The sequence below is a fragment of the Ptychodera flava genome, chromosome 8, assembly GCF_041260155.1.
Source record: "Ptychodera flava strain L36383 chromosome 8, AS_Pfla_20210202, whole genome shotgun sequence".
Lineage (NCBI taxonomy): Eukaryota > Metazoa > Hemichordata > Enteropneusta > Ptychoderidae > Ptychodera > Ptychodera flava.
In genome coordinates this window covers 23,909,105-23,935,263 of record NC_091935.1, presented here as the reverse complement: position 1 = coordinate 23,935,263, position 26,159 = coordinate 23,909,105, and the positions used below count along the sequence as shown (strand labels likewise).

The following is a 26,159-nucleotide window of genomic DNA, read 5'->3' as shown; positions in this document are numbered from 1 at the left end:
ATCGATTGCGTTATTGTGTTTCCTTGAAGAGAGAAAGAACAGTATTAATCTGTCGTAGTAATCACTTTTTTATAACAAATTTAGGATATGACGTAGTTGCATATTCATTACGATACACCTCGAACAATATATACTTCATTATCTCAACCTTCAACGCCATTTATAATCTGCTCTGTGTCTGGTCTACTGTGATATGCTGTTCCTGGTTTATATTATAAAACACGGTGTGAACCATTAGATTCCGGGAAGGTCAGGCAAGTCCACAGGGAAACCGCGCAAAGTATATTTTGTTCAGCGTCGTTACAAAAGGAGCATTTTACACGAATTGAAAGTGCAAAAAGTGTTGAACTCTGGTGAAATACTTTTCCTATCTTAAAACATATGTCGATACGGATTATCATCGGTCTGAATATCCCCAACCCCAATCCAACCCCAACCCCCCCCAGTCTGATGTCGCATCTCTTGGAAGTCTGATCCAGCACAGAATTGACTCATTCTTATTTATTATTTTTGTTTTGTTATTGCTTTTTGTCTCGTTTTAATCACTTTTTGTCATGCCCACCCTACAAGAGGTGTGACAAGTGTTATGACAATATAATTAAAGTTATAAAGGCAGCTAGCACCTCGAAGTTGAAAGACTTAAAATTTGGTCCAAACTTTCCTCAAGGAAACTCTTGACTATTCTTTCTGAAACTCAAGAACAGAAATAGGGCGTCATCGTGCAGATTCTGGTACACTGGAAACTTAACGACATATTTGAAATTCAAAATGGCCGCAATTCCTGTCTAAACTCTTCAGAGGGGATTTCATTTTCGATTTTCACCAAATATAAGACGGTAAAAAGTTTACTTACTCCAAGATCTTCAAATTGGGCCCATGCAATCAGAAAAAGTACTGTAAAAAATTTAGAGTCCGAGTATCTGGCCCGGAGGCGCATCCTATCTTGATAGTTCAGCAATTCTCGGAAAAAATATATATACCCTAAACACTGTGCCATATTCCGAACAGAATTTATCTTCAATGATACCATCTTGCCTTACCGTTATTACTTCGCAGATGTGCAATACTACTACACATATAGATAACGCGAGTATCATATTTCTCTTTTCCATGTTGTCGATATAGGAAAATACCAGTAGGTGGATAAGCGGAGCCGGCGTTTTTACGGCCAATATTGTACAGAGGTTGTGACGGAATAATAGAGGGCGCCGCTTGAGAGGCTCATAATGGATATCTCGATATAATCCAATAAGCAACGTATGATAACTTGACGACAGATCTGTTACCATGACAACAGTCAGTGGCACGCCTACTTCCTTGCCCGAATCACCTCGGATGCTAGTTGACGACTACGAAGACGATTGTCCAGAATTAAGGTCTCCGGGCAATGTTCATCGCCTAGGCATGCCGTCTCCTCAAAATGAAACGGACACCGGGGCGGTCGTCTTCGGCACGGTCGGCGTCGCAACCCCGACCATCGCCTTCTCCACAAGCTTCGTCTTCGGAATCCTCGCACTTGTCGCGTTCTACAGGATCAGAGATCGCAAACGTGGTGTCATTTTTTACCGTCTGCTGTCAGCCTTACTCTGGACTGACTTGATATCGGTGGTGGCTATCGGCTCGGGACCGGTGGCGACCGCTGTCACCGGCTCGTGGTTGTTGAAGGAGTTACCTCTGTTTTGTGACTGCCATAGCGCCGCTATGCTCTTCAACTGGTATGTGGCGTCGTTTCTCCTTGCCCTCATGTCTCTCGAACGGTACTTGGCGACGCGCCGTCCGGTCGCGTACGGTGTGAAGATGGAGCGCCGGAAAGTCAAGTGGATGGTCGGCATATCATGGGTGCTGGCCGTCTTCGTCGCCATCCTGCCGGCGGTTGGCTTCGGCAACAACGTCATACACTTCCCGGGCACTGGTGTTTCTTCAACTGGTTCTCCCGCGACACTTCGCAGCGACTCTACGCCAGCCTCTTCGTGGCCGTCGTGCTCGGCGTCATGATAGGCGTCACGGGCAGTACCGCCAGCGTCGGCATCACCATCAGGATCCGTCACCGCGGGAGGCGAAACAGCGTCACCGAGATGAAGCCGGAGCGACGCAAGGGGAAGGGAGACGGTAAAGCGGCCGTAGAAATGGTGCTACTGCTGACAGGGTTCATTTCTGTGTTCATCGCGTGTTGGACGCCCCTCATCGTAAGTTTTGCTAAAATTATATCATTCATGTTCAGTGTGATATTAGAACCCCATGACTACAACATAAATGTGTTTCCTTGTGGAAAATTTCGAACACTTTTTATGATACAACCCCTCATCCGTTCATGATAGGGATTGTACTTCATGTAATTATTTAAATACATGCTACAAAAGAACGGTTTATCACTGTTTCCGACTTTCAAACCGAGAACCACAGACCGTCAGCCTGGGACCTTGGTTGGAATAACCAGTTCCTATTAAGACCTTCATCAAGGAAGAGAAATCTATGCGCAGTTCGAGATGTCGTGATGTAGAAAATTGCATTTCTTAAAATGAATGTTTCATTGCACAAATATAACGCATTGAGACCAATTACACGTCTAACTGCAAATTTCTATGGCAACGGCCTTGCGGCCATACTGCCCCCCCCCCCCGCCCCCCCCCCCCCCCCACCCCCCCCCCCCCCCTCCCCCCCCCCCCCCCCCCCCCCCGAGCAAATCGTGTAGCATGGCATCGTGTTCAGGCCTGCAGAATGAATTTACAGCAGTTGCAGTCGGAAAGAATGCAAATTTATCATGTAAACTTTAGTTTCAGTGGAAAATAAAAGAACACCAGACCCCTATAAATCATCTGATACAAACTCGATCCGCGGTTTTGAAAAGCACGTCGTTGACGAATGTCTAGATGCGAAAGTACGTGCCACTGTGAACGTGCGTGTGTGTGCCTGCACGTGCGCCCTCACATTCGGCCCAAGGGAAAGGTAGCGGAGTGGGTTGGATGGATTTAATGTGTTTGCGTGTTAACGTTGTTGGATGGCGCGCAGCTTCATTTAGAGATGCGTCCATCTACAAAGTCGGAGTCGTAGTATCTTTACAGCAAATCAAACCAAAGAAACGTTTCATCGCAGCCATATTGTCCTGTCCTTTTATCGAGTATGTGACCAGAATGGTGAACGTTTCCTCATAGTGATTGTTTCCTTGACGACATCATAGTGACATGATTGGCAAACATTGACCATATAAATTTCACACGTCAGAGTATACCCGTCCTGCTTTTCAGAGAAATATACTGGCCATTGCAGGCTGCTCACATTTTGAGGAGCAGACGACAAATTTGTCTGGTCAAAGTTTATGAACCCCGCGCGCGAAAATGAAAGAGTCACAGTGCTGCCATTCGGAGGCGGGAGAAATATGGCATATTCTAGATACAAAATCAATCCGATGCACATCAATTTCTTTTCAATGTCAGATATTTATCTCCAGGTTACAGGAAAATGAAGAGAAAGTTATGTGGCAAATTCTGTCACCGCATCATCCTAAATTAAACGTATGGATTTTAATATAAAGCGACTTTACAAACGATGCAAAATTTAGAGTTTAAATCTTCATGATGTGTAACGAGAGTTCTCTCTAAAATACAGAAGATGGACAGCTTTTCTTAGTTTCACATTCGCAATACATTCCGATAGAAGGCTCTCCGTGACAATTTTTGAAATACTTTTCTGGTCTACCGCTGGTGAGGTTCATTTTTGGAGCTCTCGAAACAAAGCTTTCAGTGTCTATTTATTAATTCATATAGTTATTTTAATTATTTATTTATTTATTTATTCATTTATTTTTTTTTTTTTATTTATTTATCAAATCGAAAATTTACCTTTCCCACTTGAGTTAAAAACCGGGAAGGCGGTCATTTTGAATTTCAAGTGTCGCTAAATGTTAGGCGATTTGTTTCTTGGTGCCAACCTCCCGATTGTGATTTTCATTTTGAAAAAGAACGGTCAAAAGTTTCCTTGAGGAAATGTTCAAAAAAAAAAGGTTCAAGTTTTTCATTTTCGAGGAGGATACTGCCATAATATCTCAAATATTGCACGGAATTACCGCAGGGGGAGTTTTCTATGTTAGCTCTGACCTCTCACGATTCACGCTTTCATTGATTAATTGTGTCGGTCGTCACCCTCTGTGACACATTTTCATGAGAGAGTATGCAGTTGTAGTTCACTACCTCGTTACCGTAGGAAGACAAAAACACAAAATAGTGCATTTTAGGGGAAACTAACTACAGCGTGCCTCTTGCCGGCAAAATATTGATCGTGAAATTTTTCCTGGAATGTGATAGGGAAAGTTGCTCCCCATCTATACTTGATACCATTATGTGTGTGTGTGTATTTATATATAGAGAGAGAGAGAGAGAGAGAGAGAGAGAGAGAGAGAGAGAGAGAGAGAGAGAGAGAGGGGGGGTAAACAGATGTCCTCGTGGGAAATTACAGTGCTCGATGCTAAAACAGAGCGTTATAAATAATAACACAACTTACTTAAAGTACAAAGTAATTATATCTGTTAATTGAATTTTATGCATCCTGCAAACATCAGACAGAAGATTGCAGGGATGTCTGAAGCTTGCAGGATGCATGAAACTTAAGTTACACATATTATCACTTTGTACTTGAAGTAAGTTGTGTTATATATATATATATATATATATATATATATATATATATATATATATATATTCTTTAAAAAACTATTTTGTTCTATTGTAGATGAAAATTTTGGTCGACACCCTCGAAAAGAATGTGCAACGAAACAATTCAATGGAACTGATTGCTTTCCGGTTAGCCATGGCCCGGTTTTGCCTGAACCCGCTGGTCTTTCTCATTTCACGCGCCCAGTTCGTGAGAAAGCATTGCTGTGTCCAGGATGGAGACGCCGGTTCGTCGGCGATAGCGGCGCACCCGGCGGCCGATGGCGATGGGTCGGGCCCCGAGGAGAGCTGTTGCGATTGCTGCTGTTCTTCGATGAGGTGGACACAGGACGGTGAGCTAGACTCGCGGTTTTCCTACTTCAGCAGCGGGCGAACGGTGTACGGCGGGGAACTGTCTGGCTGCAACGGACAGAGCTCTGCTGACGCCAATGCAGAGCCGCTACCGCCTTCGTCTCTAGACATTCACAGGTAAGCTTACTCTTACAATATCGGATAAAACCAGAGACAGAACAAAAATATTTTTACTCGGTTGCCTGGGTTAAATTAAAGTCTATATTGCCCTCGCCGTAAATTAAAGTCATCGGCCGTGTGTATTCGCAACAACTTGCTTTATATGAAAAACACTCAAACTTTAATACACCGTTAGATGCACATAAACAGCGACCGTCACGACTGAACGGCTACAAAAAGCAGTATAGTGTCGATGTTATCGTTCGACATGTCGATCCATAATTTAAATCGAAGAATTTTAATAGGTTTTCGCTTGTGATATTTTCGTTAATATTTATAATGAAAGTATTTTTTCAGTCAATTCTATTACCCTATTTTGATGTTATGAACTTGAAAAAGCCCAATCGTATTATTGTTGTTTCACAGTGTGTGTGTCTCTGTGTCTATTCCCAGTCCTATTGCTCCAGTAAGCCAAAGTACATGATTTGGGGAAATTTATAATACATGACCTATATTATTAGCGTTTTCTAAGAGTTCTTGTGGAGAAGAAAAACTAACAATCGGACAACAGTGCAGATGAAATAGCTATAGATAATGGGCAAGTTCGTCTTTTATTACATGCCTTGATGTGAGTGCAAATCACTGCATTGATTTGAATAGGAACATCCGGGGAGTTTGCGGGCCGGTGAACGATTTATTACATGCCTGGTATATCGAACGTCGCGCGCTCCATAGGATTCAATGGTAACTTGTTGATGACGTGGCGGGCCGCATAGTCATCACCTGACGGAAAGTGAACCGGAACTATTTTCAACAGGACGATTGATAAAATTGTAAAATTACATGTTTTACGTAGGAATACCGTTTTTATAAAAAATGGGGGAAAATCAACAAACCGCATAATTATAACGATGATTTAAATACATCGATGCGCCGTTCGATGATGAAAATCATTCTATTTTTCACCAAATTTTCGTTTAAAATGACATAAAGTATATGATTGTCATTTGTATGTAAACTCAAAAATTTTGAGTGAAAACTATGTTGAGACGCATGTAATAAAACGCTATTGCCCAAACAAGGGACTACGTACCCTCGAGGCAGCAGACAATTTGCCCTCCTTACGTCGGGCAAGTGGTCATGCACCTGTCCTCGGGCACATATTCCTAACATGTTTGTGCTATGATATAATATAATCTGTTGTTTTGCGTTTTTGTGACCGGTGATGTGCATTGTAGTCTGGAGCCGAAGCCCACAAAACCAAAAATTTTGGCCCCACAATGGTTCTCGGTGGTTTCTGTATCTTCAAAGCCTACTGAATCAGGATCTGCATGATGCCACCCTGGCACCCTTGGGCATTTTAATATATTCAAGATGGCCGCCAAGATGGCCGCCAAATATGTAAATGGTGATATCTTAGCTCTGTGAAATGTTATCAAAATGATTTTAGTGTCGTATGCCAGGTAAACTGGGCCAAGGAATTCATTTCTTACATTGCTGAACGTGTGCAACCCTTAATTTGCATGAAAATTCAAGATGGCTGCCAAAATGACCTCAAAAACAGGTAAAATGCCATATCTCAGCTCCATTAGAAGCTGTTGGAGTCATTGTGGTCTTGTTTGCCAGGCAAATGGGGCTAAGAAACTCATATCTTTCATTGCCTTATATGTACAACCCTTAATTTGCATAAAAAATAATCCAAGATGGCTGCCAAGACGACCTCAAAAACAGTTAAAATGTCATATCTGAGCTCAATGACTAGCTGTTGGAGTCATTTTGCTCTCCTTTGCAAGGTTTATTGGGTCAAGCAATTCATATCTTTCATTAGCTGACATGTCCAACCCTTAATTCGCATAAAATTTGCATACAAATCCAAATATTTGTTTAAGTGTGTAACAAGTCAAATCTCAATACACTATGCCACTGATTTTGGTGTCTTTCGGCATGTTTTACGGGACAGAGAATAGGTATATTTTGTTATATTTGCTGTAAAATCAACCATGATAATCTAAAATTGATATTTACAATCCAAGATGGCTGCTAAGCTGGTTTCCACAGCAAATATCAATTTATATCTGAGTTGAATTGCTTTCTAGAGACTAATACATTTAGGGTTCAAGGCAGAAGGATAAGTGTCTTTCGTTATATAAAATGTAAAATATTTCAGCAAAAATGCACAAATGAAAAGCAAAATTGACCACCCAGTATCAATTATGGCCACACAAATGGATGCCACAAAAACATTGAGTCGTATCTTAACCAACCAAGCAATCTTGAGACCTATTTTGTTGTGTTTAGTCAGGTTTTATTGGTCGCAGGTTTTTCAATACTTATTTTCTGAGCTGGAAAAATCTTACTTCTTATGGAAGGATTTTATCCCACACTGCCGCTATAATAGTTTCATAAAACATTACAACAAGATTTATCTAGCATCTTCGACACAAGGTTGTATGTGTTTGGATCCGTTTGAGAGGTCATTGAATTCACATTTTCATTCATATGAATTGTAAAACCATCCAATTAAATTAAATTATAATGAACTGTACCTTTCCATACAACATGAAGGGTCATTTTATCATTTGTCAATCAATCACAATAAATGAGCTTCAGTTATTCGAGGCGAATATGCTGAGCATGTTTTTGCACTTGCAGAAAAGTGACTTGTTTGGTCATCTTTGAGCCATCCTGAGTTATCTGTCTTGTTTATCTTTGCACCAATTTAGTCACTCAGGTCAATTTCAGCAGGATCTTTAATATTGCTGTCCTTTAAATATATGACCGCAAGTGGGTGTGGCAGAGTCATTCTATGAATACCTTTATCATTGCGGGTATGGTTTTCTGATTTGACAATGACGACCAGGTTTCATGTCATCCGTCAGACGTTGTACCCTAAGCTTTGCAACCGTCATGCTGCAAACAAGTGTCTAGTTTCTGCTAAAGTGTCATTCATAGGCAGCAGGAATACCAACCTCTTGCATTTGGCACCAATTCAGAACACTTTGAGCGGTTTAATTGCATTACAAACATCAATGTTAGATTTAGTGAGGTGTGAGTTGCATCTTTGCCAATCAAGCATTCTTTAAGACCTATTTTGATGAGTATGGTCATGTTTTCTTAGTCGCAGAATTTGAATACGGCTAGTTTTCAATCGGATTCGAACCCTCAACATACGGCATCAGTCGCCTAGCTGAGAGGCCACAGAGAGAACCGCTCGTTTAAATCTCCACTCCCAAAAAGAGTGGTTCAATAGCCGGCTAAGTTGTTACATTTTTCTGACTGAGACCGCGTAGTAGAGTTCATGAAGCACTCACGCACGCATGCTCACTATCATACATCGCACATACACACTTTATCGAAGCGAAGAAACGAATTTCATCGCTTTAACTGGGCGAACGACAACCTCGGGGACAATTCTGTCCACTAGCAGAGTTACCAACCCAGGGTAGAAAATACTCTTGTTATCTGACCTGAAAAAAAATTTCAAGAACATTGCAAACAGGGAGCTTATCTTTTAATGCTTATAATTGTGTCGACAATATTACATCATGTCTCTATTTACTAAGTAGCTTGCGAGACCAAGTTTTGCGTCTTTGGATACATTTTAAGGGTCAATTGTATATAACACTGTTCAATGCAACTTATATATCAAAAGTGAAGTCAAAACATCATCGATACCCAAAAAAGAGTTGCAAAACAGGCATTTAGCCTTAACTTATATTATCATTGCTCATCTTTGAGATTGATTCTTAATATTTTGGCGGCATGCTAGGTATCGTGGAACTCACTTTTCCCATTACATGAACTGTTTACCTATCATTTATCAATTAAATGAATATATGATCTCCGAAATAGCTGCCATATGCCATAATATGTAATACTTCAGCTGACTGAGTATTTAATGAAATTGATTTTGGTGGCATTTGGTGGCACGTTTATAATACTAATCTGTAACAATGTACCAAAATACTAATTTACGATTTTTTACCAGAACTGTAAAATTCGGTAAGATTCTTGCACAAAATCATCCTTCATCGCTTTTGTTATTAGCAGGGCCATTGATATTGACAGTAGCTTGTTATACTATACTCGCTGAAAATACAGATGTCACAGCCAGTTGAGTTAAAGAGCATCTGTAACTTCCTGTGGAATATGAAGGGTCACCTGCATATCCATTAGGAATGAATGTATGCACTTCTAGGGAGCTGGTTAGCCTTGACTAAAAGTTAAATGTAAAGTGATTTGACTGATTCATCTTTCAGCCAACCGAACTCACAGAAATCCGTTTGTGACCTTCCATCTGTGTTCACTATACCGTTCCCTCTCTCTCTCTCTCTCTCTCTCTCTCTCTCTATCTCTCTCTATATATATATATATATATATATATATATATATATATATATATATATATATATATATATATATATATATATATATATATATATATATATATATATATAAAGTTCAGTGAAGTAAAGTAAGCCTTTATTGAAGTCGTATACCAATTTGGATCTTGATCATAAAGTAGAATAAAGATTTTGCAAAATCAACACCAAAAGAGTAGTAGATAAGAGATAAATATGGATATCTATATATGCAGATATTACACGTTCATCAATATTTTACTTTTTTCATTTTTTCTTGTCTACGTTTATATGTATGTGTGTGCCAGTTGTTATGCCCGTTATTTTTGCAGTTTTAGTGTGTTGCGGCTCCCATGGCTAGCATGTAGGCCACTGCACCATAACAAGACACAGCATGGGCACCTAGCAGTTGTGGCTCTTTGTATGCATACATTTTGGTTGTTGGTATGTTTCTTATCATAGTCCAATAAAGCTGGCACAAGCCATCAAAACAGTACAGGTTAGTCTGCAATCCATCTATTGGAGAAGTGATGTGATAAGAAACACGTCAGCACTGTTATGTACTTTCGGTTTCATTCCGAGACACAAGGAAAATTGCACATGCTTATCAGTATAGACCTATTTATGTTAGGTAGTGGATTTGGACTAATGATGAAGGTTGCGTTCGGAGGGGCAAGGTGTATTTATGTTTAATTATAAAAACAACAACAATTAAATTAAAGATTGGATAATTGGACTGCAATTAAACTGTTAAAAGTCCTTTGGACGGGTGCCAAGCGCAAAACATTCATATTCTTGATGCCCCTATACCAGAAACTATAAAATTGTTTGCAGCATGATGATTGCAAAGCTAAGGGTACAACTTTAGAGGGATAACATGAAAACAAGGAAACAAGAAATGAAAACTCTGCGACCAATATTGAAATGTATTAGTCTCTAGGATGTAGTTTCAGCTAAGATATACCTTGATATTTGTTGTGGAACAAAACAAAGTAGGTCTCAAGAATGCTTGGTTGGTTAAGATGCGACTCAATGTTTTTGTGGCATCCATTTTTGTGATATTGGGTGGTCATTTTGGCTTTCAATGAAATATTTTACATTTTATATAACGAAAGAAACTTATCCTTCTGCCTCGAACCCTTAATGTATTAGTCTCTAGGATGCAATTTCAGCTAAGATATACCTGATATTTGTTGTGGAAACCAGCTTTGTAGCCATCTTGGATTGTAAGTATCAATTTCAGATTTTCATGTTTGATTTTACAGCAAATATAACAAAATATACCTATTCTTTGACCCGTAAAACATGCCAAAAGATACCAAAATCAGTGGCATACTGTATTGAGATATGACTTGTTACATACTGACATCTTGGATTTTTATGCAAATTAAGTGTTGCACATGTCAGCTAATGAAAGATATGAATTGCTTGACCCAATATACCTTGCAAAGGAGAGCAAAATGACTCCAACAGCTAGTCATTGAGCTCAGATATGACATTTTAACTGTTTTTGAGGTCGTCTTGGCAGCCATCTTGGATTATTTTTATGCAAATTAAGGGTTGTACATATAAGGCAATGAAAGATATGAGTTCCTTAGCCCCATTTGCCTGGCAAACAAGACCACAATGACTCCAACAGCTTCTAATGGAGCTGAGATATGGCATTTTACCTGTTTTTGTGGTCATTTTGGCAGCCATCTTGGATTTTTATGCAAATTAAGGGTTGCACATGTTCGGCAATGTAAGAAATGAATTCCTTGGCCCAGTTTACCTGGCATACGACACTAAAATCATTTTGATATCATTTCAAAGAGCTGAGATATCACCATTTACATATTAGGCGGCCATCTTGGCGGCCATCTTGAATATATTAAAATGCCCAAGGGTGCCAGGGTGGCATCATGCAGATCCTGATTCAGTAGGTTTTGAAGATACAGAAACCACCGAGAACCATTGTGGGGCCGAAATTTTTGGGTTCGACCAAAAATCAGGTTTCGGCACCAGACTATTGACAGAACTATTTTTACTACACAGGGAAGTGAGTATCCCAGGAACCATTGCAAGCCCACGGGTACCTAGAAGGACCCGACACAAGATGGAAGTCACTGTCAATGTGTGATCGGATAATACACACGCGGTGTCTCGCAGAAACTGACGTCATATAGCGCTCGTTGGTGCACGGGTCTGCCCGCTCATTGCACAAACAAAACGATCCTTCGGTGGAATTGTGTGAGGGCGCTCAACACATGCGCTCTTGTCAACGGGGAAAATGCAAGCTCCTGTGATCGAACGGTTTACTACCGAGTTATGTGAATTGATGTAACCAGTACTTCGCTCTGACGATCAATGTTCAAATCTGAGACCTTTACATAATCGTTTGTTCTGAGTACTGTCCTGTGAAAGCGTCTCCTCTTTTGTTCATTGCTGGCACCGTAGTGTGAGAATTCATCGTCTCGCCAGTCTAACCAAGACAACTCCTTGGAAGCAACTTTTGCTGAGAGCTTTGCTCCCTATCGAGAGAATGGAAAGACCCTGAAATAGACCATTCAATCGGAAGTGTTTCAAGCGATAAGGATATCATTCAAGAGCTTTTATAAGGCATTTATCTTTCCCAGTGAGCTCTACTTTTAATTTAGTAATGTACTCTGTACGCCTCTGCTATCAGGTGCGCTTTTTATCCAGTTTTGTCAGTAGATAGTATTGAGGTCAAATGTAAGCATATCTTCAAGAAAATTGAAAGCTGTTCACTGTTTTCTTTCTTCCGCTGAATGAAAGAATCGGCATTATTCATGTGAGTCACGGGATGATGCGAGTATTTTAAAATCCTCAGTTGTCTCAAAGACGCCATAACCTAATTCGTCCTTGTCGGACGCTTCTGTTGTTGTAAGTCAGGACCGATGAGTATAGTTATTGTTTTGCAAATTCTTTAGATGTTGTTTATATTTTTCTTGTTCGGGTATTCCACACAAACAAACAGATAATACCTTCAGAATTTTTTTAAACAGTTTTTTCCTCACTCGAAGCTGATGACGTCAGCCGAGTTTTCTGTTACATTACGTCATGCACAGTAAAAGTCTAATATAACGCAATGCGGCACAAACTATTCGTGGCTACAAGGTAACTACAAAAAGAATGGGGTTATTACAGAAAGAGAGTTGCCTGAGGCGCGCTTTTGTATTTACACTGTAAACCCAAATTTGGTGTCACCACCGTCTTTTCTACAGATCTTTTTTCGTAAAATCGATGTTAAAGTGTTCATATATTTTAATATTACTCGAGTTTCTGATGAAAGATGTTTTTCATGTAACAACCGTTTATAAATTTATGTCTGTGTTTTCTAAAACTTTCAATCGACACTATGTATCCTGTCACTGTGACATTAAAATGTTCTCGCAAGCAATGCGTAATTCTGCTGCGAGTTTCCTTGCACATCGTGCGCAAGCCAGTGAGATTTAAAGCTTGCATTTCGGATCATGTTAAGTACGGAAATACAGGAATATTTCTCCACCAGGTTTCAGAGTTTTAAAAAGTCCTGTTTTTTTCACAGAGAACATTTTTCCTGGACGTGGTTATAACGTGGTGCAATATCTATTACATCGTCCGTGTGTTGTGCATACAGAGCCCAAGGTGAGAAACAAAGAACGGACCCATGCAAGCCCTGGCTCTATTGTGAGCATTCGTCGATATTTGCCGATAATTATCGTCTTTTTTTTGTATCGATGTCTAATGGGGTGGTCTATCCGAAGCAATTGTCTGTTTTTCAGGTTCTGTGCGGATGAATTCTCTCTATTGTTCATTATTTATCTATTTACCAACTCCTTCACTACGAGACCGTCTCTGCCGACCTCCTCTGTCTCGCTAACAATGCACAGACGTGGCAAACGCCCCTTGCTCTGGGTGATTGCCCGAATGCAATGCAAACATGATAGTTTACGTGAGTGAGGGAGACAAACCACGGTCCCTCCACAAACTATTCATAGCCTTGAAAAATAGGAATCTAATCTGTTTTGATAAAACTTGCAAATGGACCGATGTTGTGTACACACAGCCGGTCTGTGATTTTTGTCGTTTATTTTGGCGCCAATAAGTGCCCTATCGGGTAAAGTCCCTCTCCATCGCTGTGATAAGTCGCTTGTTGACGTAAGTAAACTACTCCAGAAAAGACTCTCATTCAATTGCTTTACAAAGAGCTTCCGTACAGGTTGAAACAGGGCCAGGACACACCACTCACAACCATTAACGTCAGAGAATCCTTTTAAAACCAGACCATCCGCCAGTCTATCTAATCGATATTTGATTATACCCAAATTAGGCGTAATTGGAACGTCTGGACACTGTTTTGCGTTCCTTAAAGTAAGACACTTTTGTTACGCATGCTCTACTTGGTCAAGAGGTCTTGGTGTTTTGTGTCAATGCTAATTGGTTTGTGTAACGAGTTACTTCCCATCTTTTTGGTGATTTCATTGGCCAGCTTAGCACATTTATGACACTCTTTCGAATGAAGTCGAGTTTTTGTGTCTCCTATAATGAAATTTTCATTTCGATACATTCAATACACGGGATGGCTTGTCACTGAAATTGGATTTTACTCGAATTGCCAGGCTCCAGTGACGGAACACGAGAACGAAACTCTCTTGTTTTGCCGTCTGAGAAAAGTGTACGATTTTCGCTTTGAAATCATCTTATCGCGACAGATGGAAACATTCTTGAAAAGCACGTTAACTTTGTGATTTCTGTTGAAAGTGTCGTCTGTGAAGACCTCAAAGTGGTCCCCGACTTCAAAGTGGTCCCCATCCTAAATGTCCGGTAAGATAGGGGGTTAAACTCAAGTCTGACGACACCTACCGCATAATGGACGCTTTTGTTGTCACACGGACGTTTCCGATGTAATATCAGCCGCTATTTTAGTATTTAATACTTAGAGTTGGGAAGAATGTACAAAATAAGGGCTGAGCACAGAATTAACAATGGGGAGGGCTAGTGTCTACATCAATCATGACTTATCTATAAAATGACTCATTTGAAATCATATCGATATTTGGAAGTCATTCTAATCGCTGCTCGTAAATACATAAACGGATATGAAATACAATTTGCAGCATTGCTGTGGCGTATCTATCGCACTTGCGGGTCAAATATTCATCGCAACAAGCCAGCCCATAGACATTTTTGGTAGTTTACTTCGACCGGTACTATAACACTGGTCAGTTCACGACCCATTGTCTACTTCTGCTAGCTACCTCAATAATATAAACATGTATTTTCAACCGTTTTCCCGTGAGCCGACGTCCACGAATTCTGTAACGTTTGCCCTCTCGCGTAATTGAATACTTTGGGTCTGTCAAAAGTTCAGAACCGAGCAGAAACAGTCGACGGCTCTTAAAAAAAGCTGAAATTATAGATGTTGCCACATTCAACATAATTAACGGAAGTAGGAGATGAGTCATAGATAGTCAGAGATAAAGTAGGTACATGTCATTTATTCAAAGACTAAGCTATTTCATTATTTGCGAGGTAAATAAAAAAACCGATTGGTGTCGTAGTAAACTACAGAAAAGGTCTATGGACAGATTAACAGCGGTTCTGAGGCGATATCCCTTGACACGAATGCAATCTATTGGCCTCAGCATTATGCTACGAATGCACAGATGTAAAATACACCAGAATAGGGCTCGAGACCAATATTTTAGGGGGATATTTTTCTTAATTTTTTTTTACAAAGATATCCAATACCTACCATAGAAAGTGACGCGATTGAGGTAATACATTACCTAAAAGAAGTTGAATACAGCAGGCGGAGCGTAAAATTATCCGAATTTTCATGGGACACCTTTGAAGTCAAGAGGACGCTTTTGAAGTCAAACTGATTTCTTTATTCTTTACTAAAGTTTGAAAAAACAGGAAGTATACTCTTGTCTTGTCCTGATACTTAACAGGTCGCATATTCAATTGTAAATCATTCTTTCTTTAACATAAACGATTGAATACAGGACAGAGAGCGTAAATCATCACAAGTCTTTGGGGACCACCTTGAGGTCAAAAAGACACTTTTGGAGTCAAACTGATTTTCTTTATTCAATACCAAAAGTTGGACAAAATCAAAGAAGTGTACTATAGTGTTATTAATACCTGATACTTCACAGGTCGCATGTTACATTTTCAAGTCAACACATTCTTCTTTAACATAAACGATGTTGAATACAGCAGAGAGACCGTAAAATCATCCCAAGTTTTCGGGGACCACTTTGAAGTCAAAAGGACACTTTTGGAGTCAAAAGGACACTTTTGGAGTCAACTGATTTTCTTTAAGCAATACTAAAGTTGACAAATATCCAAGGAAGTGTACTATAGTCCTATTAATAACTGATACTTCATAGGTCACATGTTACAATTTTCAAGTTAGAATATTGCTTCAATTACGCAAAAGAAGTTGAATAAAGCAGACACAGTGTACAATCATTCGATTTTCCCGGGGACCACTTTGAAGTCAAAAGGACACTTTTGGAGTCAAACTGATTTTCTTTATTCAATACTAAAAGTTGACAAAAATCCAAGGAAGTGTACTATAGTCCTATTAATAACTGATACTTCATAGGTCACATGTTACAATTTTCAAGTTAGAACATTGCTTCAATTACGTAAAAGAAGTTGAATAAAGCAGACACAGTGTACAATCATTCGATCTTCCCGGGGACCACTTTGAAGTCAAAAGGACACTTTTGGAGTCAAACTGATTTTCTTTATTCAATACTAAAAGTTGACAAAAATCCAAGGAAGTGTACTATAGTCCTACTTATAACTGATACTTCATAGGTCGCATGTTACAATTTTCAAGTTAGAACATTGCTTCAATTACGTAAAAGAAGTTGAATAAAGCAGACACAGTGTACAATCATTCGATTTTCCCGGGGACCACTTTGAAGTCAAAAGGACACTTTTGGAGTCAAACTGATTTTCTTTATTCAATACTAAAAGTTGACAAAAATCCAAGGAAGTGTACTATAGTCCTTCTTATAACTGATACTTCATAGGTCGCATGTTCCATTTTTCAAGTTAGAACATTGCTTCAATTACGTAAAAGAAGTTGAATAAAGCAGACACAGTGTACAATCATTCGATTTTCCCGGGGACCACTTTGAAGTCAAAAGGACACTTTTGGAGCCAAACTGATTTTCCTTATGCAATATTAAAAGTTGGACAAACAAAGGGAGTGTACTATAGTTTTATTAATACCTGATACCTCCTAGGTCGCATGTTACATTTTTCAAATCAACACATTCTGTCTTTAACTTAAACGATGTGGAATACAGCAGAGAGACCGTAAAATCATCCCAAGTTTTCGGGGACCACTTTGAAGTCAAAAGGACACTTTTGGAGTCAAACTGATTTTCTTTATTCAATACTAAAAGTTGACAAAAATCCAAGGAAGTGTACTATAGTCCTATTAATAACTGATACTTCATAGGTCACTTGTTACAATTTTCAAGTTAGAACATTGCTTCAATATTACGCAAAAGAAGTTGAATAAGCAGACAGAGTGTACAATCATTCGATTTTCCCGGGGACCACTTTGAAGTCAAAAGGACACTTTTGGAGTCAAACTGATTTTCTTATTCAATACTAAAAGTTGACAAAAATCCAAGGAAGTGTACTATAGGCCTATTATACCTGATACTTCACAGATGGCATGTTACATTTTTCAAGTCAACAATTTTTTAATTTTCCTTAAAAGGAGCTGAACATAGCAGATGGAGCATATAATCAAGTGTAATTTCCGTGGACACCTTTACGGACATTTTGGTGTCATATGTATTTTTTCAATACAATACCTAATGTGTGATAAATCAGTAGAAATGTAGAATAATCCTACAAGTAACTCTGTCTTATAAACTCAATCTCATACACACATACAAATGGACGTTGAGCATTATTTAGCCAAAAAAATCTTTATTTAACTGTACATAAATTTAACAGTAGAGTAAAGCACAAGAGCAGTTTTTCTCTATAAAGTAAAATAACTACTTTCAATAACCGGAAAAATGAGATAAAGGGCATCAATTTCACAAAAATAAAAGCACATTACCTAAAGGCCAATACAGTCCTGTTGTGCTATGTAGAGAATAGCTTTTGTGACACATATGTTTATGAAGATAGATACTTTGATAGCACATTTCAAAAAATGTCAAAAAAGCTGCATTACCACTAATACAAAATTGAAAATATTATTATAATTTGAACATCACAGTAAGATTATCCCTGAGAACAAATCAGCCAGTGGTTGAGATGAGTAGTGTTTAGAGAAAGAGATTTTTCGATCAATAATGGAAAACATAGCATCAATGACACTTGGCTCTCATTTGATTTGATGAGGCAGGCCACAGTGTGTATACTTAACTATGTTTACCCTTGGCAACATGCATACAAAGTTTCATAGCCATTGGAAGAGGGATTTCAGAGAAAATGATTTTTGACCAAATATGGGAAAAGTTGCGCAAAAATGCCTATATGAAAATATTCACCAAAAATTTGAAGACACTCAACTGAGGTTGCCTCTAGATACATTAAAAACAAATTTCAAACCAATCAAAACATTTACTTCAAAGAAAATTATTTTTTGACCAAAATATTGCCCTAAATTCAAAAAAAAACCAAAAAAACACAAAGATGAAAATTTCACCACAATTTAAGAAATCATATAGAAAACAACTCTAGAGTCAAGAGTATTAAGTTTCAAAGCAATCCAATACGAAATTTGAGAGAAAAACATTTTTTGACCAAAATTGGAAAAATTGCCCCAAAAATACAAAATTGCAGATTTCATCATATATTCAAGATATCATATTTAGTTCATCTGTAGGAACCTGTATACCAATACCAAATATCAAAGCTGTCAGATGGGCAGTTTTGATGAAATAAAGTTTTGACCAAAAATGACATAAAAAATTCCTTAAAAGTACAGATTTGCATATTTCATTACAATTTGAACAAATCTAAGTTGGGTTATCCCAAGGGACCTATATACAAAATAACAAAGCTGTCTGACCAGCGATTATGAAGAAGATTTTTTTACCAAAAACGCCTTTTTTGGCGCTAATTTGCATATTTTCAACAATATCAAAGAATACCGTCAAGAACAGTGTGCTCACATTCGGTTTGAATTGGTAAATTCAAGAAAAATTTAAACCAGAAAAACAAGAATGACAAAAGCAAATAAGGTCTGCAACTTAGGTACTGGAGGTCGTCTTTGGGAATATCATCTTCTATAGCAACGGGACAAGCAGATCCTACATACAGAAAGCAATGTCAACAAAAAAATTAGCCAGAGAAGCTTGACAAAAAGAAAAGGTGGGAGAGTGGGGAAAAAATAAAGAGTGGGAAAAAATGTACAAGGGATCTGGTAAAAAGTAATGCTACCTCATCAATCTTCTGGCCCCTACCCCCTCGCGAATATCAAATGTTCCACCCCTTACATAAAACCAGCTGACAGGAAATGTATTTACAACCTTGGGGTGTTTTAATTAATGCTATGGTGCTATCATTCAAATGTAAACAACACTTAAATCAGTTACAGATAGTGAAATGCCTTCCACTATGGGGGGAGGGGGGATTACAACATCTGGAATTATCCTGGATCCTAATTTCTCATCAGTTCTTATGTGTCTTACCATGCAAAAGTTGCAAAAAATTGGTTCGCAATGTAAATATTTACTTCAACTTTGTTTTCTGGATCAAATTTTACTACAAATTGATATTAAATATGACAAAATTATGTTCACAGCCTTTGAAACTCTCTCACAACATATCCTGGGTTGGTGTAGGTCATTTAAGGTCACAAACTGAGAAAATTACCTAAAATACAAAGATTTGGGGGTTTCCAACAATTTGAGCAGAAAATTTATCAAATAAAATCCCTCGGACTTTTGTACCAAATTAAAAAGCTATCAGACAAGTAATTTTGAGAACAAGTTGTCTGTCCAGGAGCTTTAAAAAGAAAATATTTTTTAAGATTTTTTGACCAAAAATGACGAAATTGCCCCAAAACAGTAATATTTCCAATTTTGTCGTAAGTTCAACAATTAGAAGGGTAACACCCTTGTAAACATCCAATCCAAATTTGAGAGCAATTGGGCTAGCGGTTTCTGAAAAGAAGAAATTTTACTTAAAATGAGAAAAATAACCAAAAAATTCAGCAAAAATACAAAATTCAAGATATCTTCACAATATTCATAAAACTGATTTTCATCAACCTGAGGAACCTGTATACCAAATATCAAAGCTATCAGATTTGTTGTTTTTGAATAAAAATTTTTTTGACCAAAAATTCGGAAAATTGCCCTAAAATTACAAATATGAAAATTTCAATTCAATTTGTATAAACTTGACTGAGGTCATCCTGAGGAACATGTATACCAACTTTCAAAATAATCAGATGAGTGGTTTCAGAAAATATACCGCAATTATACGGTGTCGCTCAAATTTGATCAGAATTGGTATATACCAGTATGGGTTACCAATGATCAACAATAAATGTTGTTTCTATCTGTTCAGTGGAGGAAAATTATACGTTGATGTTATGGCAATGATTTCTGCACAGTACAACCAGAAAAACAACAAGAAATATTTAAACCAGAAAAAACAAGAATGACAAAAGTAATTAAGGTCTAACTTTTGGTACCGGAAGTCAACTTTAGCAAAATGCATAGCAGAAACAAGCCCCTCTTAGTTTAGTATAAACTGTCTTCCCCCATCTACTGTCTATGGTTGCAGCTGGTCTGTTAATATGTAACAGTTCATAAACAATGACAGGAAATGAGTCAAGATCAGTGGAGTTTGCCTGTTTCTCACTGGCATGCCTCCTGCACATTTGCTGGATTTCACTTTTTCTTACCTCATTTGCACATTTTTGACACTGATGTGTTCATTTGAACAAATTCACATCTCAATCCCTGCATCTACCTGTACACCAAATACTGAGATGGTAGCTTTGGCGGTATGGGAGCCTTTGTGTGTGACGGACATACATCTGCACATACCCATGAATATACAGACATACAGACATGCAAGTCGGATGCAAATGAACTGATTCAGCTTATATGATAACCTCACATTGGTATACCAAATGTGAGCTAAAAATTAAAAGAAATATATTCTCAAATCATATTTTTCATCTACGCAACAAATAGCAAATCAGTAAATACTGCGGTTATCAAGATATTTGAGTGACTGGACGCCTCACAAACGGACATACATACATACTGACAACGGATGTCGGACAGATACCCATCCCAATAGCTTCAAAAGACTATCGTATAGTAGCTAAAAATGAAAATTTCACCACAATACTAACGAAAATCACCATAAACATCCTGCATACAGAGTTTCAACAAAATCTAGACTGCCGTTACAGAGTTTAAGCGTTTGCTGGATTTTCTCTGTTTTCTACCACATTTCTTTTTTTTTACCTCATCATCATATTTTGAAGACTGACACTTTCATTTGAACAAATTCACATGTCCATCCCCAGGTGCACCAGTACACCAAATACTACAATGGTAGTGCTGCGGTTTTTGAGTTTTCGATGTGCACGAAGATAGCATGCACACATACTAACATACATAAATGTAGACACCGCTGACCTACCATAAAAACTCTTTTTGGTATAATATACATGTAAACACCAAATGTGAGCTAAAAATTGTCCTGAAAATAGAAAATTGTGGATTTATCAAAATTTGAATATTTCACAATTTGATCATCCCTATGAACCTGTATAACAAATATCAGTGCTGTCAGACAAGGGGTTTTGGTGTAAAAAATTCTATTTTGTTTCAGCCAAACCTTAAAGCCCCATACAGCAGCAAATGTGTTGTAAACCAATCTCAAATTATCCTCAGTTTTTCTAGGGTTTTCTTCAAGTAAGACACATTAAAGACCAAAAAAGTGTACAACACTGTCGATAGCCTAAGAAGTAGCATTTAAATTCAAACTTTTAACATGATTTTAGATTTTCCGAGAATTTCAAAAAAACAAGTCATTGACAATGACATAGTCCCCACTTGTAATAGGAGTATTAGTCTTGATGGGGCAGGGAAATGTGGTCATTAAGAAGTATCACTGGAGTGTACATGTATATGTTCAGATCTATGGGCACATAGGTCTGTGTCATTGTTCCCAATTTGAAACAAGAGGCATGTCTAAGTTATGATTCTAAATCGGGAAAAAAGATCAGACCTCTAGCTGTATTGGCCAGCAAGAAATACATATGTGCATAATAAATGAGGTACAAGATGTGACATCTTAAGGTCTATTATCCTATCAAAATTGAAGCGTAAAGAACTTGTGTTACTGAGTTGTGCATATATATATGTATAATCAAGGTCAAAGGTCACCGAGGTCACATGACATTTTGTCAAAAAATAGTATTGCTAAGTTATCCCTATATACCAAAAATCAGACCTCTAGCTCTATTGGCTCGCTCAAAATTAGATATGCACATAATTAATGAGGTACAATGTGGCGTCATAAGGAGTCCTATCATACCATATATGAAAGGTTTAGCACTTGTGGTTACTGAGTTATGGACAAATATGTATATTTGACGTCAAAGGTCACCAAGGTCACGTGACATTTTGTCAAAGTGTCTGAGATATCTGCGTGAACGGATGGACTCACGGACGGATATGTCCCAATCTATAAGCCCCCTGGACTTTATCTGTGGGGACTAAAAACTGTGTCACTGCATCCATTTTGCAATATGAATACGATGAGAAACTAAATTTTTATTTTTCTTGGCCTTATACATGGGAGTCTATGGAGAGCTGCCTTATACATTGGAGTCTATAGAGGTGTAAACTAAAAAGTCCTCTAACACGGCCAAATTTGATCACATTGTGAAACAAATTAACGTGCATCTGTATGAGGTAGGGTACTATCCTTGTACCAAGTTTGAACAAAATCGCTCCAGGCGTCTCTGAGATATCTGAGTGAATGGACGGATGGACACACGCACGGACGGACGGACGCACAGACATGACCAAACCTATAAGTCCCCCCGGACGGTGTCCTTGGGGACTAATAATCATATGACAGGAAAATAAAAATTACAACAAATAGTTGGCATTCGTGTGTTGTGCATTAAGTAAATGACATCATGCTTGTTTCTGGTATGATCATATTGTGTATGTGCGGGGAAATACTGTTTTTTTTTACTTTTCTGTTGGTCGCCAATTTTTGAGTACGTCACCAGTTTTTAAAACGTGTAGGCATGGTCCAAATCAGCAAGCAGTGATAACTCTGATCTTTCCACATCATTTCCAAGAACTCTGTTATCTGGAGAGATTAAAATTGAAAAATTTATACCAGTAAGCAAATCAATCCAGTCATCATTATCAGAAGATAAAATGTATGCAAATTAAATATAATATCTTTTTGGTATTTATATACACACCAAATACGAGCTAAAAACCGACTCAAAGCAGGTCTGTTCATTATAAGCACATATGTAAAATTATGACTAGGGTAAGTATTGAAATGGAGACACAACAAAATACATAAATGAGTACACTATAGGTGTAACCGTAAAGACTCAAATTGTGTGCTGAACACACATGAGGCTGAGATTGGGGATTTGCTCAGCGGTTTTATCTATGGCTTCTGCGCTAGGTGACTGGTGCTATACGTTGTGAGTTCAAATCCGACTGAAACCACAATATATTACAAAAGTGTATGGACACAAATTCCATGAGCACAATCATATTGTATTCAGTTTAGATTGACAGCTTGAATTTACAGCTAGACATCAGTTAAGACTGATGACACAGTCCTTGACGTAAAAGAACTTTGTCATTCAAAGTCACTGAAATGTACGTTGTACCAATGATGTGAAATGACCTAAGTTACAATGAAAACAATGTCAAGGCATGTAGAGTACGAACTCAACACATGGAAACTAGACAATATGGCTGCCTCAAAGTGCTAAATTTGCTTTCCTGTGCGTGCATGATACAGCCTTGGGGCTTAGTGGGCCAGGGTCGGGTGTTGGAGTATATTTCTATTCTTTCAACTATCATCATAAATTCCTGACAAACTGTGTTTAAAACCCTTCCCCAAAATACCACGGACAGGTAAAAAAATATAAGTTGGCAAAGAGCAGTCGGGGGGGGGTCACTTCTATTACTTGCCAATATGTATATGCGCCGCCCAATGGGGTGGGTATTTCAGCAATTTGGTCCAAAATGGGGGGGGGTCAATTCCAATGTAAACCATGGTCTAAAATGGGGTTGCAGTTTGAGTGCCACAGAAGAACAAATTTCAACAGTCTGTTCCCATCTCGCTAGCAGGGTTCTGAGCTGCACTCAATAAGCATGGATATCTTTTCTGTGGCAGGTGGACCATTACAGAGACCCCCTGGCTTAAAGTAAATATTGACTTTGTTTTAAAACATTGTCACTGATTTGTCAGAACTCAACATATGGCAGATTTTTGCCCAATAGAAAATACCAAAACAAAGTGGCTCTACTGCTCCTAGTATTATTCAGGTCGACCATGGCCATATGAAGTAGTACTGCTTTACAGACAAACAGCGAGGTTTGTTGTGAATTGTAATTTAAAAAAAAAAAAAAAAACACTCAGACTGTAACTGCAGATAACTGATAATTTGCAGAAGCTGGACCAAAATTTGGTGAGAGTGAAAGGCATTTTCTTTCACAAAATTTGTTAGTATTTCCTCATGATTTTTCGGAATCATGGCTTGGCCAGCAACAAAATAGCTCTAAACGCAGTATAAGCTTACAGTGGTAGGCTTTGCCGGGGCAAATACTTGCTTTTTCCGTTTTAAAAATGTTGACGCTATGACTGTTGACCTGGGTCAAAGGTCATAAAGGTCTAAACTGGGGTCCTAAAACAACGAGATTTTAGGTCTTAAATGGGCCCAGGGTTTTATACTTGCGGCCGCACACCCCTACCACTTCTCTGAACAAGTACCCCCTCCCCCCGAGAGAGGTACAGCAGTTCTAGCTCTGCGTTATATAGCGCCGGAAACACACAGCATCGTACGCAGGGCCAGAAAAAAATTTCATTCATTGTGCGATGTTTGGGTCCAGACACTTCGCACCAAAACCAGTTCGCCCCACACAACTTCGTCCCAAAACCATTTCGCACCAAAACCACCTCGTCCCAAGTACTACCTCGTCCTACGCCACTTCGCCCCAAGTACCACCTCGTACTAAAACCACTTCGCCTAAAGTAAAGTACCGTCAACTCGTCCTAAAACAACGATGTCGCGACGTATCATAACGTTGTTTTTACCTGCAACTTGGAAACATGAATGCGTCAGGACATTTTGCCTTATTGTTGCATGAAACCATGGCATAACACACGCAAACTACTCAGTGCTACGACTCAGGTGCCGCGCGGAATTGCACGATGTCATATTCTCGAAATGTGTACAATTTCAAGATTTCAGTTCTGGGATGATAGAAAGGTGATGAAAACTTCAATGGTAGTGGTTGGTTATTTTCAGCTTTATCGGTTGGCGGTAAGTTTGGGCAAAATGGTGTGGGGCAACGTGACTTTCGGGGCGAAGTGGTTTTGGTACGAGGTTGTTTGGTGCGAAGTGGTTTTGGTGCGAAATGGCATGGGACGAGATGGTATGGTGCGAAGTGGTTTTGGTGCGAAGTGTCTGGGAACCCGATGTTTCTGTGTAAGTTCACAGTGTCATTTGATTTTGGACGAAGACAATCAGCACTCGCACACAGGCGTTCTGTTTACTGGATAGTTTGTATAAGTGTAGTTTATGTTACGTTCCGATGTTCTGTTCCGTAAAAGTCTACGGAACAGAACGTCGGAACCATGTTCGGAACGTAGCATAAAACAAACTACCCAGTAAATAGCTCTGCTGCATGGCCATGGCAGAGCTGTGTGTTAGCGGCGCGGCGTTATACGACCTCCCAACACATGTGGTGGGAGGCCGTATAACGCCGGTAACACACAGCCCTGCCATGCAGAGCTACCCAGTAAACAGAACGCCTGTATGCGAGCATGAAATATAACGTCGAGCAACAAGATTGAAATTAATGACTGTTTGAGCTGGTACTCACTCAGTAAACTGCTAGGCATATGGACATCCGCATATCCGTACAGTGATCGGTGGGTCGCGGTCGCTGGTCTCGTCCGTGCCGTGTGCAGCGCAATCGAATCTCCCATGATGCTAATATGAGACACCCTAACCAGGTCAAAAAATTGGACGCGCAGTTTGGGGTGATTTGGCATTGTAAAATGCATCGGAATTTTGAAAAAGTAATAAAAGTGAGCGCATATATCAAAAAGGACCAAAATAACAGATTAGTATTGGCAATGTTACAAAGTTTAACAACTTTATGCAAATATAGGAATGGAAAAATCCCTGGACTGCGTAAAATTTCAGTTCAATTACAACTACGGGGACCACTTTGAAGTCAGGGACCACTTAGAGGTCTTCACAGTTGTCAATGAATACCGAAATATGATTGAATACCTGTTAGGTACAGTGATGATGGTTTGGTTTATTTGTTTGTTTGTTTGTTTGTGGTTGTGTTTTGCAACTTCGGCAAACATCTTTCCATTTTTGCTGGTACAGAGAAGCGATATCTGGATGTATGACAAGTTCTTGTCTCGTAAATCATACAGCTTAAAACCGACAAAT

General features: G+C 38.8%; 1 protein-coding gene across 2 annotated transcripts in view; it reads left to right on the top strand.

Annotated features, from left to right (window-relative positions):
* Positions 1-12,856, top strand: part of LOC139138835 (prostaglandin E2 receptor EP3 subtype-like) — a 44,241-nt gene extending 31,385 nt beyond the window's left edge. For both annotated transcript variants that reach the window (XM_070707383.1, XM_070707384.1), the window contains exons 2-4: positions 1,126-2,186; positions 4,726-5,135; positions 11,513-12,856. In XM_070707383.1, coding sequence (XP_070563484.1) covers positions 1,836-2,186; positions 4,726-5,135; positions 11,513-11,597 — 846 coding nt within the window. In that variant the 5' untranslated portion in view covers positions 1,126-1,835 and the 3' untranslated portion in view covers positions 11,598-12,856. The remainder of the gene's footprint in view (positions 1-1,125; positions 2,187-4,725; positions 5,136-11,512) is intronic.
* The last annotated feature ends 13,303 nt before the right edge of the window (positions 12,857-26,159 follow it).